Source organism: Onthophagus taurus, chromosome 8 (genome assembly GCF_036711975.1).
Source record: "Onthophagus taurus isolate NC chromosome 8, IU_Otau_3.0, whole genome shotgun sequence".
Classification (NCBI taxonomy): Eukaryota; Metazoa; Arthropoda; class Insecta; order Coleoptera; family Scarabaeidae; genus Onthophagus; species Onthophagus taurus.
This window is the reverse complement of record NC_091973.1, coordinates 1,673,257-1,693,854: the sequence shown is the minus strand read 5'-3', so window position 1 is coordinate 1,693,854 and position 20,598 is coordinate 1,673,257. Positions and strand designations below refer to the sequence as shown.

General features: G+C 32.4%; 3 protein-coding genes across 3 annotated transcripts; 1 reads left to right on the top strand and 2 right to left on the bottom strand.

Annotated features, from left to right (window-relative positions):
- The first annotated feature begins 3,459 nt into the window (after positions 1–3,459).
- On the top strand, positions 3,460–10,420 carry LOC111415047 (RUN domain-containing protein 1). The gene is made up of 5 exons (XM_023046542.2): positions 3,460–3,787; positions 3,845–4,612; positions 4,664–5,167; positions 10,000–10,094; positions 10,145–10,420. The coding sequence occupies exons 1-5, from the start codon at positions 3,654–3,656 to the stop codon at positions 10,252–10,254; spliced, it is 1,611 nt and encodes a 536-aa protein (XP_022902310.2). The 5' UTR covers positions 3,460–3,653; the 3' UTR covers positions 10,255–10,420.
- LOC111415031 (UDP-xylose and UDP-N-acetylglucosamine transporter-like) lies at positions 10,419–15,646 on the bottom strand. Its single transcript, XM_023046527.2, has 4 exons — positions 15,203–15,646; positions 14,937–15,153; positions 10,935–11,264; positions 10,419–10,879 (listed from the first exon to the last, which is right to left on the bottom strand). The coding sequence occupies exons 1-4, from the start codon at positions 15,283–15,285 to the stop codon at positions 10,478–10,480; spliced, it is 1,032 nt and encodes a 343-aa protein (XP_022902295.2). The 5' UTR covers positions 15,286–15,646; the 3' UTR covers positions 10,419–10,477.
- A 2,828-nt stretch (positions 15,647–18,474) lies between these two features.
- On the bottom strand, positions 18,475–20,501 carry LOC111415134 (ubiquitin carboxyl-terminal hydrolase nonstop). Its single transcript, XM_023046676.2, has one exon. The coding sequence runs from the start codon at positions 20,339–20,341 to the stop codon at positions 18,926–18,928; it is 1,416 nt and encodes a 471-aa protein (XP_022902444.1). The 5' UTR covers positions 20,342–20,501; the 3' UTR covers positions 18,475–18,925.
- Between the last annotated feature and the right edge of the window lie 97 nt (positions 20,502–20,598).

Genomic DNA, 20,598 nt, shown 5'->3' with positions numbered 1-20,598 from the left:
CGGGCGAGGCGCTGGAACTGATTTATAATGAATACCAACCTTAAGTGAATGAGATTTTGTATTTGGAAGCTATGCTATCAGTTGAATCGCCTCGCCCGCAAGCGACCTCGGCGAATAAGATGAAATCTTGGAGAGTAAATTAAGCAGACTATACTTGAATAAGAAATCGTTTATCTTCACTTCGCCGAGGTCGCTTGCGGGCGAGGCGCTAGAACTGATTTATAATGAGTACAAACCTTAATTGAATGAGATTTTGTATTTGGGAGCTATGATATCAGATCCACCGCCTCGCCCGCAAGCGACCTCGGCGATTAAGATGAAATCTTGGAAAGTAAACTAAGCACACAATACTTGAATAAGAAATCGTTTATCTTCACTTCGCCGAGGTCGCTTGCGGGCGAGGCGCTGGACCTGATTCATAATGAGTGCAAACCTTAATTCAATAAAATTTTGTATTTGGCAGCTATGATATCAGATCCACCGCCTCACCCGCAAGCGACCTCGGCGAATAAGATGAAATCTTGGAATCTTGGAGAGTAAATTAAGCAGACAATACTTGAATAAGAAATCGTTTATCTTCATTTCGCCGAGGTCGCTTGCGGGCGAGGCGCTGGAACTGATTCATAACCAATACAAATCTTAATTCAATGAGATTTTGTATTTGGAAGCTATGATATCAGTTGAATCGCCTCGCCCGCAAGCGACCTCGGCGAATAAGATGAAATTTTGGAATCTTGGAGAGTAAATTAAGCAGATAATACTTGAATAAGAAATCGTTTATCTTCACTTCGCCGAGGTCGCTTGCGGGCGAGGCGCTGGACCTGATTCATAATGAGTACCAACCTTAATTGAATGAGATTTTGTATTTGGGAGCTATGCTATCAGTTGAATCGCCTCGCCCGCAAGCGACCTCGGCGAATAAGATGAAATCTTGGAATCTTAGAGACTAAATTAAGCAGACAATACTTGAATAAGAAATCGTTTATCTTCACTTCGCCGAGGTCGCTTGCGGGCGAGGCGCTGGAACTGATTCATAATGAGTACAAACCTTAATTGAATGAGATTTTGTATTTGGGAGCTATGATATCAGATCCACCGCCTCGCCCGCAAGCAACCTCGGCGAATAAGATGAAATCTTGGAATCTTGGAGAGTAAATTAAGCAGACTATACTTGAATAAGTAATCGTTTATCTTCACTTCGCCGAGGTCGCTTGCGTTCGAGGCGCTAGAACTGATTCATAATGAGTACAAATCTTAATTGAATGAGATTTTGTATTTGGAAGCTATGCTATCAGTTGAATCGCCTCGCCCGCAAGCGACCTCGGCGAATGAGATGAAATCTTGGAATCTTGGAACCTAAACTAAGCATACAATACTTGAATAAAAAATCGTTTATCTTCACTTCGCCGAGGTCGCTTGCGGGCGAGGCGCAGGAACTGATTCATAATGAATACCAACCTTAATTGAATGAGATTTTGTATTTGGAAGCTATGATATCAGTTCCACCAGATTTTGGATGACCGGCGTCCGTTGAAATGAGACTGGGTGTAATGAAGCACTTCCTTCATCAAAATCTCAGCAAGGTAGTTCTGGAAGTTGATCTTGACCCTCTGATCCACAATAATCAAAGGTTGTCTTTGAGCTCCGCCGGCGAGAAGTGTTTCAAAAGTTCATGACATCTCTGAAGGCGAATGTGCACAGATTCACTGCACTCTTTAGCCATTTTTCTGAGACTCCTCTTTGAATTCTGGTGGACCTTGCCCCAGGCACACTTCACCATGAAGGGAGTCGTGACTGTCTTTGGTCTTCCACTTCTGGGATGATCTTCAATGTTATTGGTCTCCCGATAACGACGGATTGTGGATTGAATGCCACTACGGAAAACTCCTTTTGAGTCACCCCAGCCTGGGCTTAGCCTCAAGATTGTGGCACGGTCTACGTCCTGACTCCTTGGAAACAACTGATTCCGTCGAACTAACTGACAGCTCTGAAACTCCCTATCTGGAACTAACTACCGGACTATGTTACGGACTCTCAGAACTCTGAATTAACTGCTAACTGCTTCGAACTCAGAAATAAAATTAACAGAACCCGAGGTTCGCTACACTTTAAAGCTATAAATTCTTTGTTCTGTGGTTATCATGACAGCCTTTTTAGCCCATTTCAGTGACATCTGGGGTTCTGTTATTATTATTATCAACTCTGTTATTAGTTTAGGCCAGATTACTTCCGATAAATAATGTATCAACCCAAGTATGGTAGCGCATACTACAGAATTTCGGTTGCAAGCTCCGAAAAAGAAGAGATAACAACAAAATGACCAAGAACAAATACACCATCAAGTCTGGAAGACGATAAATGAGAACTAAGAGGTAAACGTTTCGGATGCCATGTTGATCAAAAAGCGGTAACTATATATAAGTCGGAAAAACTAATTAATAATCAGTTAACGCTAATTACAAGTTAATTAATAACTAATTTGCGTCGCGTCCGGTGTGAGGCGGGAAGGGGTCTTCGTGTTCACCACCATCTTCCATGTTTTGCTAAGCTCCCAGCCAACCTCTCTGTTGACGTTATTTTTATGTCGGTGGATCTCTATGGCTTCTCTTGTCAGTCTTTGGTAGTATCTGTTGTCCCTAGCCAGCACCTTTGTTTGTTCGAAGTCTATTCGGTGCCCCTCTGCATGGCAATGTTCCGCAACCGCCGACTGCTGGATCTTCTTCAGCCTTACATCCCTCTCATGCTCCTTGATGCGGCACTCGACGTTGCGTCCAGTTTGGCCAACATAAACCTTCCCACAACTACACGATAGTCGATAGACTCCCGCTCCTTTTAATGGAGTTAGTTTGTCCTTGGCTATCGGGAGTGTGTTCCGAATTTTGCTGAATTTTGAATTCGTTCCGTTACACCTGAAACATAGGGAAGACAGATAAATCCAAGTGGTTTTGTACTTACCGTGTCCTCTTTCTGCTTTCGCTGCTTGATGGCCTGGTTGATGTCCCTCGAAGTGTATCCATTCTTCTGCAGCACGCCTCGTAGAAAGTGTTGCTCTTTCTTCAAGTTCTCTCTTTCACATAGTCTCGCTACTCGTTGAAATAATGTACGGATCACGGACCTCTTCTGTTGGGGATGATGATGTGAAATTGCCTGTAAATACCTGTTGGTATGGGTCTTCTTTCGGTGACCTGGTGACCAACACATCTAGATTGCAATGAACTAAGTCTAGACTTCAGTAGGGGAAAGCTACCTATATTTTTAAATTTGAAATTTGAATTCATAAATTCCCACTACCACAGTATGGGCTATTTAGTTCTTGTAACCTCTGCAAAAAAAAATAATTCAATAAATTTATTAATTTGTTTTTAAAAAATCTTAAAAATCATGAATAAGCTATATTTTAAAGTTGCAAATAACGTTTAAAATGTATTTTTAAGAAAATGAAACTTTAAAAAAATAAAGAGGTAGGCATACAAATAAGCGCCATAGCATACCATATGCTTATCACTTATCACTGGTAGTGTTAGTTTCATAGACGTCGGTTTTTTACTTTTTAATCACATAAACAATGATTATTATCGCAATAAATCGGAAGTGCTCCCCTCGGACATACCAATGAAGACACAGGAAACGAAATAATATCATAAAGAAACGAGATGGATGAATTTGCACCTTCAGAAGAGCAACCTACCGGGGAGCGCTGGGATCCTCTTGGAGCCCCCAACGAAGATGCCGAAGCCCAAGCTTCCAATAATTCAATTTTGGAAGCAGACTGCTGTAGTTCACATTGGTAAATAACTAAATAATTAACCCTACTTTTTAAAACCACAAATTTATTTCTTTTTAGTTTTATATTGGAAAAATTTAAAAGTTTAGAAGAAGAACAAGACTTATTAAGTTCTTCTCTGTTTGCATTAACAACACATTTCGCTCAAGTTCAGTTCAGATTAAAGCAAATAGTTGATGCCTCAATTGACGATAAAGATGAATTGTTACGATCACTGGAAGAGTTTGCATTTCGTGGAATACCAGACGTGGGTTCGGTTAAAGAACGAATTAGCGAAGCGAATTTAGCAGAAATGATTCGTTTGAGAAGAACTCAACAACAAGAATTGATCGAAAAGTTGAAATCGCAATTACACGAATTAGAACAGTATGCTTTCGAAAGTGGGGAAGCCGATGTTCCGCAAGACGTTGTTTTAGAACGGCAACGTGTCATTTTGAACGAATTAAAAATTAGGATCAATTTACAATTGGATGAGCAAAAATTACATCAACTAACAACAGCCGATGTTAAACAACAAATCGATATAGCTTTGAGCAATCTCATAAATCCGTTAAAAGTAAAAGAACACTTAGTTTCACAGCTTAAAACTCAAGTTGACGATTTAGAACGTTTCATAAATTATTTACAAGCCGACACGAAAAAGGACAAATGCGTTTGCGGATGCGCTTTGCACACGGTTCAAAAACCAAATAGTCATGAATCCACCCTAGGACTCGTTCAAAGAACTGCTACCTTACTTCATATGTTTGCCTTGTTACAACTCGGCTGCGGCCCAAGTAAATTTAAGCGAAACGACCTTAAAACGACCAACAAAATTAATCATTATGGGTAAAAAAACGCAAATTTGATTTAATTTAATTTAAAAATTTTCTTTTGTAGCGATATTAGAGCACGATTAGAACTATCAATATTAAAAGTAAAAGAGTTAGCGTCACATTGCGATGGAAACGGAAACGCAGAAGATTATATTAGCGATTCAGACTCCGGACCATCTAGCTTAAACTCCCAATTGATAACTGCCGTGCGGAAGCACTTTGCAACGTGCCTAAGAGATCTGATGGAGCATGGCGCCGTCGAGGCTAATCACACACACAGCATCGTTCCATTTTCTGGGTGCTTTTCCAGAAGGCCTAAAATGCAAGATAACCCCGTACACGCCTGGGAAATCATCGTAAATTATTACGAACTGAAAAACGGAGAACGCTTTAATTCGACACCGGCAAGGCGACTCTCTCAAAGTTTTAATTTGGATATTGCTGGAGCCTCGGCTAGTTCAACCAATCAAAACATGCTTTGCGTGATTAGTAATATTGTTGCAACACATTCTCAGTATAAAAGAAGTTATGATTCGCATTTTAAAGCGTTTATTTGTGCCGCGTTAAAGTAAGTTAAAAAAGAAGTTTTTTCTGTGATGGGAAAAATCTCACATTTTATCTCTGTTGAGAGGTAACAAAATGTCACTTTTTATGAAATTATTATGGTTCAGATTTTAATTGGGAAACTTTACTATACTCGATTTTTTAATTAGGAGGAGTGTTATGAATTGAAGCGCCAAAAGGAAGGGTTGCTATTAGTCAGTTTTAAGCAAAAATTACACTAGGAAGCCCGAATGATTCTAATTCTAGGTCTTGTGTTAGTTTTTGTGATAGTGCTAGTGTAAAACTAGAACTAACACTAGACCTAGAACTAGAAAGTTTCGGGTTTAGCCGTGCGTCTTCAGACTTTAGTTCAATAAAAATATGCTGCTACTTGACAAAAGGCTATCTACATTCAAATTTAATACATTCTTCAGTAACTACAAATCTCTTGCTTACATCATTCTTAAGTTTCACAATTAATAACGTTCACGAATCTTCAATATTATCTAATGTTACCTGGCTGATTTCATGCTTTGGACAGATATTAAAAACCTATTACTTAGTACTCCACCATTCGTAGGAATTAGTATCTCTTTTAAGTGTTGGACACTGCAGATAATAATCAAGTTCAACCATAATAGGACTTTTTTCATTAAATACAACTTTATTTATATCAAGTTTGTCATTACCAACCTCATTGTAACAATCCCAATACGATATATAAAAACTCTTGTTGCAGTTTCGTCTAGTTTTCTTCTCTTCGCTTGTAATTCATCATCACATTCATTAATAACAGAACTGTCGCTGTTATCACTTTCGATTATTAATTAAAGTATCCTCTTTTTAATGCAAAAAGCAGTTTTGAAAAATCGCTTTTAGTTTTTGAGAAATAAATTTTTGAAATGATCGATAATTTTTTCGAATTTTGCAATTTTCGCCGATTAAGTTTAAAAATTCGTATAAAATCCATTTCTTGGAATATGAGTATGAAAATTTCCCAAAATGTTAATAAAAGTGTCCTCTTTCCAATGAACCAACACGTTTTGAAAAATATCTTTTAGTTTTTGAGAAAACAATATTTAAAGTTTTGATAAATGCAATTTTCATCGATAATTTTCAAAATTCGCTATAAAATTAATTTCTTGAAGGATCGTTGTGGAAATATCACCAATTATTAATTAAAGTACCCTCTTTTTAATGCAAAAAGCAGTTTTGAAAAATCGCTTTTAGTTTTTGAGAAATAAATTTTTTAAATGACCGACAATTTTTTAAAATTTTGCAATTTTCGCCGATTAAGTTTAAAAATTCGTATAAAATCCAGTTCTTGGAATATGGGTATGAAAATTTCCTAAAATGTTAACAAAAGCGTCCTCTTTCCAATGAACCAACACGTTTTGAAAAATAACTTTTAGTTTTTGAGAAAACAATATTTAAAGTTTTGATAAATTGCAATTTTCATCGATAATTTTCAAAATTCGCTATAAAATTCATTTCTTGAAGGATCCTTGTGTAAATATCACCAATTATTAATTAAAGTGTCCTCTTTTTAATGCAAAAAGCCGTTTTGAAAAATCACTTTTAGTTCTTGAGAAATAAATTTTTGAAATGACCGACAATTTTTTCAAATTTTGCAATTTTCGCCGATTAAGTTTAAAAATTCGTATAAAATCCATTTCTTGGAATATGAGTATGAAAATTTCCCAAAATGTTAATAAAAGTGTCCTCTTTCCAATGAACCAACACGTTTTGAAAAATAACTTTTAGTTTTTGAGAAAACAATATTTAAAGTTTTGATAAATTGCAATTTTCATCGATAATTTTCAAAATTCGCTATAAAATTCATTTCTTGAAGGATCGTTGTGGAAATATCACCAATTATTAACTAAAGTATCCTCTTTTTAATGCAAAAAGCCGTTTTGAAAAATCGCTTTTAGTTTTTGAGAAATAAATTTTTGAAATGATCGATAATTTTTTCGAATTTTGCAATTTTCGCCGATTAAGTTTAAAAATTCGTATAAAATCCAGTTCTTGGAATATGGGTATAAAAATTTCCTAAAATGTTAACAAAAGTGTCCTCTTTCCAATGAACCAACACGTTTTGAAAAATAACTTTTAGTTTTTGAGAAAACAATTTTTGAAGTTTTGATAAAATTTTCGATGTTGCGATAATTTTCAAAATTCGCTATAAAATTAATTTCTTGAAGGATCTATGTGGAAATATCACCAATTATTAATTAAAGTATCCTCTTTTTAATGCAAAAAGCCGTTTTGAAAAATCGCTTTTAGTTCTTGAGAAATAAATTTTTAAAATAACCGATTTTGCAATTTTCGCCGATTAAGTTTTAAAAATTCGTATAAAATCCATTTCTTGGAATATGAGTATGAAAATTTCCCAAAGTGTTAATAAAAGTGTCCTCTTTCCAATGAACCAACCCGTTTTGAAAAATACCTTTTAGTTTTTGAGAAAACAATATTTGAAGTTTTGATAAAATTTTCAATAATTTTCAAAATTCGCTATAAAATTAATTTCTTGAAGGATCGTTGTGGAAATATCACCAATTATTAATTAAAGTATCCTCTTTTTAATGCAAAAAGCCGTTTTGAAAAATCACTTTTAGTTTTTGAGAAATAAATTTTTGAAATGATCGATAATTTTTTCAAATTTTGCTATTTTCGCCGATTAAGTTTAAAAATTCGTATAAAATCCATTTCTTGGAATATGAGTATGAAAATGTCCCAAAATGTTAATAAAAGTGTCCTTTTTCCAATGAACCAACACGTTTTGAAAAATAACTTTTAGTTTTTGAGAAAACAATATTTAAAGTTTTGATAAATTGCAATTTTCATCGATAATTTTCAAAATTCGCTATAAAATTCATTTATTGAAGGATCGTTGTGGAAATATCACCAATTATTAATTAAAGTATCCTCTTTTTAATGCAACAAGCCGTTTTGAAAAATCACTTTTAGTTCTTGAGAAATAAATTTTTGAAATGACCGACAATTTTTTCAAATTTTACAATTTTCGTCGATTAAGTTTAAAAATTCGTATAAAATCCATTTCTTGGAATATGAGTATGAAAATTTCCCAAAATGTTAATAAAAGTGTCCTCTTTCCAATGAACCAACACGTTTTGAAAAATAACTTTTAGTTTTTGAGAAAACAATATTTAAAGTTTTGATAAATTGCAATTTTCATCGATAATTTTCAAAATTCGCTATAAAATACATTTCTTGAAGGATCTTTGTGGAAATATCACCAATTATTAATTAAAGTATCCTCTTTTTAATGCAAAAAGCCGTTTTGAAAAAACACTTAGTTCTTGAGAAATAAATTTTTGAAATAATCGATAATTTTTTCGAATTTTGCATTTTTCGCCGATTATGTTTTAAAAATTCGTATAAAATCGATTTCTTGGAATATGAGTATGAAAATTCCCCAAAATGTTAATAAAAGTGTCCTTTTTCCAATGAACCAACACGTTTTGAAAAATAACTTTTAGTTTTTGAGAAAACAATTTTTGAAGTTTTGATAAAATTTTCGATGTTGCGATAATTTTCAAAATTCGCTATAAAATTAATTTCTTGAAGGATCTATGTGGAAATATCACCAATTATTAATTAAAGTATCCTCTTTTTAATGCAAAAAGCCGTTTTGAAAAATCGCTTTTAGTTCTTGAGAAATAAATTTTTAAAATAACCGATTTTGCAATTTTCGCCGATTAAGTTTTAAAAATTCGTATAAAATCCATTTCTTGGAATATGAGTATGAAAATTTCCCAAAGTGTTAATAAAAGTGTCCTTTTTCCAATGAACCAACCCGTTTTGAAAAATACCTTTTAGTTTTTGAGAAAACAATATTTGAAGTTTTGATAAAATTTTCAATAATTTTCAAAATTCGCTATAAAATTAATTTCTTGAAGGATCGTTGTGGAAATATCACCAATTATTAATTAAAGTATCCTCTTTTTAATGCAAAAAGCCGTTTTGAAAAATCACTTTTAGTTTTTGAGAAATAAATTTTTGAAATGATCGATAATTTTTTCAAATTTTGCTATTTTCGCCGATTAAGTTTAAAAATTCGTATAAAATCCATTTCTTGGAATATGAGTATGAAAATGTCCCAAAATGTTAATAAAAGTGTCCTTTTTCCAATGAACCAACACGTTTTGAAAAATAACTTTTAGTTTTTGAGAAAACAATATTTAAAGTTTTGATAAATTGCAATTTTCATCGATAATTTTCAAAATTCGCTATAAAATACATTTCTCGAAGGATCTTTGTGGAAATATCACCAATTATTAATTAAAGTATCCTCTTTTTAATGCAAAAAGCCGTTTTGAAAAATCGCTTTGTTTTTGAGAAATAAATTTTTGAAATGACCGACAATTTTTTCCAATTTTGCAATTTTCGCCGATTAAGTTTAAAAATTCGTATAAAATCCAGTTCTTGGAATATGAGTATGAAAATTTCCCAAAATGTTAATAAAAGTGTCCTCTTTCCAATGAACCAACACGTTTTGAAAAATAACTTTTAGTTTTTGAGAAAACAATATTTGAAGTTTTGATAAAATTTTCGATGTTGCAATTTTCATCGATAATTTTCAAAATTCGAATTTTGTAAAATTTCTACCTTTAACATTTACCTTAGCCAACCGATTTAACTTACAATAATTTTTGTGACGCTACTTTCGCTGCTTCTACTAATTACTTAAATCGTCGTTTTTCCCATCGCAGAAAAAAAAAGTATTATACACGGGAAAAATATTAGATTTTAGCTCTCGCTTTTTTGTCAACCAAACCTCGAGCTAAAATTTAATACTTTTTTCCCTTGTATAATAAATAACAATTTTTTTAGTGCAAATAAGCTGGTTACTTGGTTAAGTTTAATTTATCAATGTCGTCAATTGATTAATATGCATTATTTGGAATGGAGTTATGTCGTTAAAACAGGTAAATTGTATAAAGATTAATTTTAGAATTTGTTATTAATTTTTTTGTAGGTTTTCAAGATGCTTTACAAAGTTTGGATTCTCTCTCGAAATTTAAATTCAATCTCCCGGTGGATTTGGCAATTCGACAGTTCCAAAACATCAAAGATGTTTTTACGTAAGAGAAAAGACATTCCGTTAAGAATTATTTAAAAATTCCTTTCTCAATTTACGTTGCTGTGATACCAAAAAGAAAAATCAAAGAATATTTTAATTAGTTGATTAATTTTTTTGTTTTTAAGTATTAAAAGATTTTAATTTTTAAACAATAAAACACTTAAAAGAATATTTTTTAGCCTTTATTGAACAACATTAACACCACAAAAAAATATAATATTTAACTATCTATTTAACTTTTTTGTCAATTTGTTTCTTTTCTTGAGTTGCGTCCTTTTTGAAAGTGAAAATTTCGGCGAAAATTAACGTTCCGGCAAACACCAAAATCGTGCCAAACCAATGCAACCACGTGAACGGGTTTTTAAAATAAACGATTGAGAGCAACAACGAAATAAATTTTCTGAGAGTTATCACTAATGTCACCGTTAACGAAGTACATTCGGTTGTTAATAAATAAACGGAACTTATACATAAATATTGAGTTAAAACATTTCCAATCAAATACAAAACTAAAATCGGAATCGCAATCTCAACAAACGGAAGTGTGTATGGCTCGCTTGAAATGACTTTTTCGGTATGTTCAATTATACTTGGTGCGTATAAAATAAATCCAGGTAATGATAATAAATGCTAAAAAAAATTAATAAAAGATTATATTATTAAATTAATTATTAGAAAGTTTTACCGTGTAATAAAGTGCTTCGTTTGGATGTTTTCCATGAACTCTATAAATAGTTTCTTGATAAATCCCCATTCGAGCTGATAACAAAAGTGCTGCTGTGAGAAGAATAATTCCCGCAACCCACCAGAAAAATTCGTTATCATCAGATGATGGCTCTAAATTAATCGGTTCCAGACCGCAATCTGTACACATTTTTTTTGAGGATGATCCGCTTGATATTATCGTGCATATTGCGATCCCCACGGTTATCATCCCAACTGATAGGAACTTTGAGAAGGAATATCGTCGTTTTAAAATTATAATACCCATTATCATATTTGCTATAAGTGAACCCTAAGAGAAAAAAATTAGATTTTAATTAATTTTATTTTATAAAAAAATAAAGATTAGTTTTAATTTGAGATCATTTACTTTTCAATAAGACAATGATCCCAAGCACACGTATCTCAATCCCACAGAACATCTATTCTATCTACATAGAACCCTTCTTTATCAATCCTAACAAGTTTTTCATTACCTTGGAGGTGCAATTTTGGTATCAACCCAAAATTGATCAATAAATTACAAAGCCTCAGCCGCAAACGACCTCCGCTAAGATTAAAACGGAGGATTTATGACTTTAGATGTATTAGTCGAAGTTGCTTGCGGCCGAGGCGTCCTAATTAATACCATATCAACCCAAAATTGGTCAATAAATTAGAAAGCCTGGGTCGTAAAGTCTCTCTCCATTTACTGCTATCATAACAGATGTACTTTTTACAATTTAGGGTGGTTGGTTCTACGCTTACTCTCCTTCTTTATCCAGGCGTGGGACCGGAAGCGATCTCGGCAAAAATTTAAAACAGAGGATTTATGACATTAACCCGAGGTTGCTTACGGCCGAATTAATACCATATCAACCCAAAATTGGCCAATAAGTTACAGAGCTTAGAACAGAGGATCTATATCTTTGGATATTTAAGCCAAAGCGTGGCCATTAATACCATATCAACCTAAAACTGGTCAACAGATAGTAAGCCTCGGCCGCAAGGATGATTTTTGAATGTTTTAGTCGCGGTCGTTTATCGTCGATGCGCCCCAATTAATATCATATCATCGGCTTGTTGCGATGCTGAAAGCTGCAAGTTGTTGTTATTCTGTGTCACTAAACACAAAATATATAAATCTATACAGGGTGTCTCAGCGAGACCGGTCATTAGACGTTTCTGTGGTTCTGGCCAAAATAAAAAATTGAGAATTCAGACTTAAGTATTATCAATTACGTTCTCTTCGTCTAAAATATTTTCAGATTTCTAGCACTTCCGGTTATACCGAAAGTCGCCACCTACTTTATTTTTTTAAACGGAACACCCTGTATATTTTTACATATTTGGATTTGTCTGTTTTCAAGGTTTATAAATAACTTTACTTTTTGCAATTTGATTCGGCCGTTCTTGAGTTATTCGATTTTTTCTAGAAAAATCTGCTCCAGCGGACATTTGTTCAAAAAATCATAGAACACTCGATTTTTGAGATATCAATTTAGGATTCAGAACATGCTTAAACAACATGATGGAGTATGTTTTGGTGCCGAGAACGGCTGTCTAGATCGTTTGGTCACTTTACACTGACACGTTAACTTTTCGAAATTTGGAACTATCATAACTTCATTTTTTTAAATGGCACCCCCCATATTTTATTACTTAGTCGTCTTCGGCGTCTCATTTTACATCTTTTATACTCCATATGTCCTATGTCTAACATTAATAGTTTGAGAAATAATTAGGGTTTTTTGAAAAATGCTCACATATCATATCGATATTAACCTAGTGTGCCATGGAAAACAAATGTTTAATGACTTATTGACAAACGTCAAAGTCTGATTTACGTTGTTTGATGCTTGTGAGCCTGAAACCAGATAAAATGGATATTAATAACGTAAATAATGTTTATACAAATAAAGAAATCCATAATTTATTTTTTGTGCACGAAAAGTGCGACAAAGTTCTTAGTAGAACTTGCAGAATGTTTAATGAAAATTATCCGCATTTACCTCCGATGACAAAAGATAAATTTAGAAGAATAGAAGCAAATTTTTTGCATTTTGGACGAATTAATCACGTGTTAAACTGACCAAAAAATGTAGTAGATAATGCAACGGAAGAGGTGAATGCCGTGGCTTATTTCGAACCCAGTCCCAACACCTCAATTCGAGCTGCCAAAGAAGATCTAGGAATCATACTACGAACTTTGTCGCGCTTTTTATGCATAAAAAATAAATTAAGAATTTCTTGATTTGTGTAAATAGTACTTTCGTTATTGTTATCGATTTTAACTCTTTTCAGTACTAATATTAAGGGACATAACAGATAATTATTTGCTCACATGCATCAAGTGAGGTAAACAAGTGAGTCTTTGACAAGAACTCATTGAGAAGGCTTGTTTTTCATGGCACACTAGGCTAAATATCCATATGATATGTGTGCATTTTTCAAAAAACCCTAATTATCTCCCAAACTATTAATGTTAGGTATGGGACATATGGGATATAAAAGATGTAGAATGAGACGCCGAAGACGACTAAGTAATAAAATATGGGGGGTGCCATTTAAAAAAATTAAGTTATGGTACTTCCAAATTTTGAAAAGTTAACGTGCCATAGTAAAGTGACCAAACGTTCTAGACAGCCGTTCTCGGCACCAAAACATACTCCATCATGTTGTTTAAGCATATTCTGAATCCTAAATTAATATCCCAAAAATTGAGTGTTCTCTGATTTTTTGAACAAATGTCTGCAGGAGCAGATTTTTCTAGAAAAATTCGAATAACTCGAGAACGGCCGAATCAAATTGCAAAAAGTAAACTTATTTATAAACCATGAAAACAGACAAATCCAAATATGTAAAAATATACAGGATGTTCCATTTAAAAAATTAAGTAGGTGGCGACTTCCGGTATAACCGGAAGTGCAAGAAATCTGAAAATATTTTAGTCGAAGAGATCGTAATTGATAATACTTAAGTCTGAATTCTCAAATTTTTATTTTCGCCAGAAAGTATTGTTCTAAAACTTGGGATATCTCAAAAAATAAGACCGACGGCTCCAAGCTTTAGAAATGGAACTTAACTCAAGATAAATAGTGCAATTAACGAAGTAATGAAATAACACAGACTGAGATAGCGATATAATAAACAGAATAGATAAGAAAAGGTTGACATAGTATGGACATTTGAACAGAATTGGGCGAGAATAGATGGCCAAATGAAGACCATGGGGTATGATGACTCTAGTTAACTTCTTCTTCCTCTTAGTTAGCAAATTATCAGTCCATCTCATGGATGGTCATCCTCCAGAGATTATCTTTTAGGGAAATCCCAAGCATAGCGCGTTGTGTTACCCATAGCTTATTATTATTGGCTCCATAGTTTATTACAGGCAATATGCAGGTATTAAATACTTTAATTTTTAAGTGTGTGGATAATCAGATATTTCCAATGTTTAATTTTCTCATTCTAATTCTCATCTAATTTCTTGCGTTAACTGTAAATCTAGGTTTGATTTGCAAAAGATATAAATTAAATTCAAAAATGTTTAAGGTTCATTTTATCTTATCAATTCTTAAAAAATTAATCTCCCTTTTTGTAGCAAATTTAATTAGGTCTATCTTTGTCATCTGTTGCTTTGTACTTTACAAGTTTCTTTATAAACAATCTTTTATAACCAACACTTGATTGTTTTAATAATATGTCATGTGATACAACACTTTGAAATTTGATCTTTTGAACTTGTTGCACAAATTTCTTTAGGAGTTCGTTTCATTCCACTTGTTAATATCTCCAATATTTATTTATTGATAGATGGATAAAATGGGAAGATAAGATTTATAACCATTGCTTAATTACACCACTTTGGAAATTTTTTAATAAATAATTTGTACTTGCACAATTCCTTTTTTACTTTTTAAAACTACTACTGAGCAAGAACAAAAAGTTTCAAAAATAAATATATATATATTTTTGAACTTACGGCTCTAAAAATCATATGGAGCGGTACGGGAATGTTGAAACCAAAAACCCAATTATTGAAAACGCTGGTTATAAAAAATAGTGAGACTAATGTAACATAATCCTTGAATGGTATCATACGTTTGGTTTTTCCATATTTTGAATAAGTGAAAAATCCATGAATTGCTATGAACAAGAACTGACTAAAGGTTATTAAATTTCCAGAACCTGGTTCATCCCTGAAAAAAAATTCTTATTAAAACATTCAAATCAAAAAAAGAATCTTACCTGACTAAATATTCCAAAAAAACGTTATTTAAAATACACCCCACATAAACTGTGCCTATGGCATAAGCAACTTTAGAGCTCATTTTGGACAAATAAAATTGACTAACTAATATTTTCTAACTCAACTGATTGTTTTTAGTAGATTTTCCTTATTTTTTCATTGATAAAATCGACCTAACTATTTGAAATATTCGACTTTGAGGTTATGTGCGAAGGTTATCACTGGAGACACTGGGACGTTCCATTAATTCCAATTTAATTCCGACATTATTCGAATAACTAGATATCGCTGTCGTGAACCGAGTACCCCCTTTGCAGTTAGCATCATTTCGTTTTTAATAATGACTCGTTCACAATCGATTATTTCGAAAGATTATTATCAAAAGTGTGCCCGTGGCATCATCAAATCCATGCAAAGATCAATTCACACGATACAACTTATCTCTGAATATTTTAGTTGAAAAAACTTTAACAAAAATTATTTTATTATTTAACACGTGTTAACCGAATTTTTCTCTTTATATTAAACAATCGTGTTTAAGTGATTTCTCGAGAGTTTGAAGGTTGCTGTTGAGTAATAAATAATATCTTCAATGGAATTGTTATAAATAACAGATTTAATCAGTTGTAAAAGTTGCTTATCATCGCAATGATAATAATAAATGTTTTTTCAAGTAATTGTATTTTGATATTTTTATAATTACAAATTAAATTTTGATTTTAAACCAATGTTTTGTAGTTTCAAAATGAAAATAACGCTTAACTGTTACGTTCGGATTAGCCCTGGAAATATAAAAGCTGTTGTTATTCTATTAACAATGGGAGCGTTGTTATTTATAGTAATTGGCTTCAACATAAATCACAAAAAGAATTATTAACAAAAATATCTTTAATACGATATTAAATGCAATTATTTTAACAGCATAATAGCTATTTGTATATGAAAGCATTGAAATTCAATTATGAGCCAAGGTTCAACAACACATACAATAAAGTTTACATACATCACAGAAAATGATATATCTCAGCTTCTGAAATGTAATTCAATACATTTTTTTAACAAAAGATATAAGAAGTCTATATTATTTCCATATCTTACATAAAAATTATATAAAAGCTGAGATATTTCAGCTTGTATACTAACTACTATATTTTATTAACTCTATCTTCTTTTTATTGCGTCGGCCGAGATTATTTATTCCATAAACTTCAAACAGGATCGGGTTCACAAACTCTAGTGATATCATTACTCACTTGCAACACTACGAATTTAGCAAATTTTTATATTTTTGTACTTTTCTCGATATTAACGCATCTGAGACCAAAAGTGAAAGAGAGTAATATTGTTAAGAATGAAATTTGCTACAACTTTTGCTTAAAAAGTTTTTTAGTAGTATGCTCCGTTTCTTTAGTGTTACCATAACAGCTTAAAAAAGTAACGAATGCGTCAAATTTTCATATTTTTGTATTTTTCTCGATATTGACGCATCTGAGAGCAAAAGTGCAAGAGTGCAATATTGTTAAGAATGAAATTATCTACAACTTTTGCTTAAAAAGTTTTTTAGTAGTATGCTCCGTTTCCCTAGTGTTACCATAACAGCTTAAAAAAGCAACGAATTCGTCAAATTTTCGTATTTTTGTATTTTTCTCGATATTGACGCATCTGAGAGCAAAAGTGCAAGAGAGCAATATTGTTAAGAATAAAATTATCTACAACTTTTGCTTAAAAAGTTTTTTAGTAGTATGCTCCGTTTCCCTAGTGTTACCATAACAGCTTAAAAAAGCAAAGAATTCGTCAAATTTTCATATTTTTGTATTTTTCTCGATATTGACGCATCTGAGAGCAAAAGTGCAAGAGAGCAATATTGTTAAGAATAAAATTATCTACAACTTTTGCTTAAAAAGTTTTTTAGTAGTATGCTCCGTTTCCCTAGTGTTACCATAACAGCTTAAAAAGCAACGAATTCGTCAAATTTTCATATTTTTGTATTTTTCTCGATATTGACGCATCTGAGAGCAAAAGTGCAAGAGAGCAATATTGTTAAGAATAAAATTATCTACAACTTTTGCTAAAAAAGTTTTTTAGTAGTATGCTCCGTTTCCCTAGTGTTACCATAACAGCTTAAAAAAGCAACGAATGCGTCAAATATTCAGATTTTTGTATTTTTCTCGATATTGACGCATCTGAGAGCAAAAGTGCAAGAGAGCAATATTGTTAAGAATAAAATTATCTACAACTTTTGCTTAAAAAGTTTTTTAGTAGTATGCTCCGTTTCCCTAGTGTTACCATAACAGCTTAAAAAAACAACGAATGTGTCAAATTTTCATATTTTTGTATTTTTCTCGATATTGACGCATCTGAGAGCAAAAGTGCAAGAGAGCAATATTGTTAAGAATAAAATTATCTACAACTTTTGCTTTAAAAGTTTTTTAGTAGTATGCTCCGTTTCCCTAGTGTTACCATAACAGCTTAAAAAAGCAACGAATTCGTCAAATTTTCATATTTTTGTATTTTTCTCGATATTGACGCATCTGAGAGCAAAAGTGCAAGAGAGCAATATTGTTAAGAATAAAATTATCTACAACTTTTGCTTAAAAAGTTTTTTAGTAGTATGCTCCGTTTCCCTAGTGTTACCATAACAGCTTAAAAAAGCAACGAATTCGTCAAATTTTTATATTTTTGTATTTTTCTCGATATTGAGGCATCTGAGAGCAAAAGTGCAAGAGTGCAATATTGTTAAGAATGAAATTATCTACAACTTTTGCTTAAAAAGTTTTTTAGTAGTATGCTCCGTTTCCCTAGTGTTACCATAACAGCTTAAAAAAGCAACGAATTCGTCAAATTTTCAGATTTTCATATTTCTCTAGATATTGACGCATCCGAGAGCAAAAGTGAAAGAGGGCAATATTGTTAAGAATAAAATTATCTACAACTTTTGCTTAAAAAGTTTTTTAGTAGTATGCTCCGTTTCCATAGTGTTACCATAACAGCTTAAAAAAGCAATAAATTCACAAAATTTTCATATTTTCGTATTTTTCTCGATATTGACGCATCTGAGAGCAAAAGTGCAAGAGAGCAATATTGTTAAGAATAAAATTATCTACAACTTTTGCTCAAAAAGTTTTTTAGTAGTATGCTCCGATTCCTGAGTATTGTTCACGATATGATATAATCTCGGCCGACTTCGAAGACGTCGGCCGCCCCAAGTGTCAAGAAACCCGAGTAATACCATTAACAACTTTTATCATTAAAAAAATAAATAATAACAGTATTATTTTAAAAGTATTTTTATTTATTTATAACGTATAAAAATACTATGTACAAATATATTCAAAATACTGTCTCATTTGGCAATAACAAAAAAAAAACGTATATTCTTCCAGTCGGAAAAAAAAAATAATAAAAACGTACAAAAAATAAACTTTAAAATAGGATAAAAAATAGATAAAATGATATATTATCTATTTTTTTGTGATGTATATTCAACTCAAACATTGATATAATTTCTTGATATTAATTTAATTAATTTTTAGCGTTTTCTTTTATTAATAAATACAAATTGGTTACAAAGTATAAAAAAAAATTCAATATTAAAAAACATCATTTTCTTCAAAGTTTCAACTTAAAATAATATTTAAGTATCATTTTGAATTGATTATACATAAATAAGGTTTATTAATAAGTTAAAAATAGGACAGTTTTTTTAATAAAAATGACTTATATTAATCGTACAATAAAATACTTTTATGATAAAACAATAAATATGCCTCAGATTTTAAAACATCCTCGATATTAGCCATTGTAATCATTCTATCGCTACACTTGTACCAATATTCTTGTTGTTGTCTTACATAAGCTGTATAATGACCACTATTAATCATATTACCGTCGTGATTAATAACGGTGAAAAGTGAATATTTGTTATCTGATGACAATTCTGTTGCGCGATTATTAGTTTTACTCATAAATGGTGTCATATCGAGAGTTTCGGGAAACGAAATCGGCGTAGATATCTTCTCCCCTTTCTTGAAATGCTGGAATCGTTTCAGGTGGAAGCACACGACAATCGGCAATGTTTTCATACTGAGTTGTTTAGTCGATTCTTGATGCGAATTACAATTTGAACACATAATTTTTGCGCCGAGGTCTTCCACTCTAGTAAACCTTTCCAGACACTCTTGAATATCTTGCGGGGGACGACCGCCGCTAACTTGTCCCAAATCGAGTGACACATCCTTCATCGCTTCGATTTTCGTTGAAACGCTTTTACATTTTTTACAAACAACATCACTTTGAAGTAACCCAGAAAAGATTTGATCGATTATAGAGCGTTTCGGTGGCGAGTCTTGAGTTCCAGTTACATCGTGTTCTTGTAAGACATGAAGCATGGCGATAAAAAATTCGTGGGCATCTTGTTGTTCGTATCCGGCTAAATGAGTGGCTTGCGTCCATATTAAATGTAACATTTTATGTAGCGATATCGGAGTTGTCATGCCGGAATAAAAATCTTGAAAGAGTTTTGCTAATTCACATACAAGACAACTGTTTGGTGATCTCGTGCATTTATGGCGTTCGGTTAAAAAGTATTCTCTTAATAATGGCATATGCATAAAGGATTGTATTATACAGTTCATAAAACATGTGTTGCCTAAATTTAAAAGCCCCCGGAGTCCTATTGTTGATTCCGGGGGTATGCAAACACGTTTTGGTGTGAACTTTAATAAATCACCGTTTTCATCGTTACATTGAAAAAACGACCAGTTAAATAAACGTTTCTTACAGGAACTTGCCGACAATTTTAATTCAAAAGCTATTTTATCTAACGCAGCCTCGTAAACGTAATCACCACATTTTAAACAATACAATTGTCCGAATGTTAATTCTACACTAAACATGTGCCCGAACGTTGAAGAATGAGTACGGACATGTTGTTGGCAACCAAAATATACGCAATGGGCGCATGTATGAAGGTGGTGTTGTAAAGTATTACAGTCTTGACATCTCCTATTCTCTATTTTTATGGACTTTTCTTTGCTACTCGTCGACGCGACGAAAATTTTGTATATCTTTTTGTATACTGATAAAATTTCGTCTCTTACCAATGGTAAATGGGGGCAGGTACCTTTTGGATAATCCATTTGATTTCTTTTTATAAACGGTCGGATCCCAATTAACTTATAATTCGTTTTAATTGACTGTTCTTAACTTTACTACGTGAGATTCTTTTGATTTTAACTTTTTAACACCGGCCTAATCCTTTGAAATCTATACATGATAGAAGTGTCAAACGTCAGGAGGTTTTAGGCAACCAATTTTACCAACCTTATTATTTTTTATGTCAATAGATGGCATACTAAACTTTTATTCCCAACATGGCGGATTATTTTTAATTAAT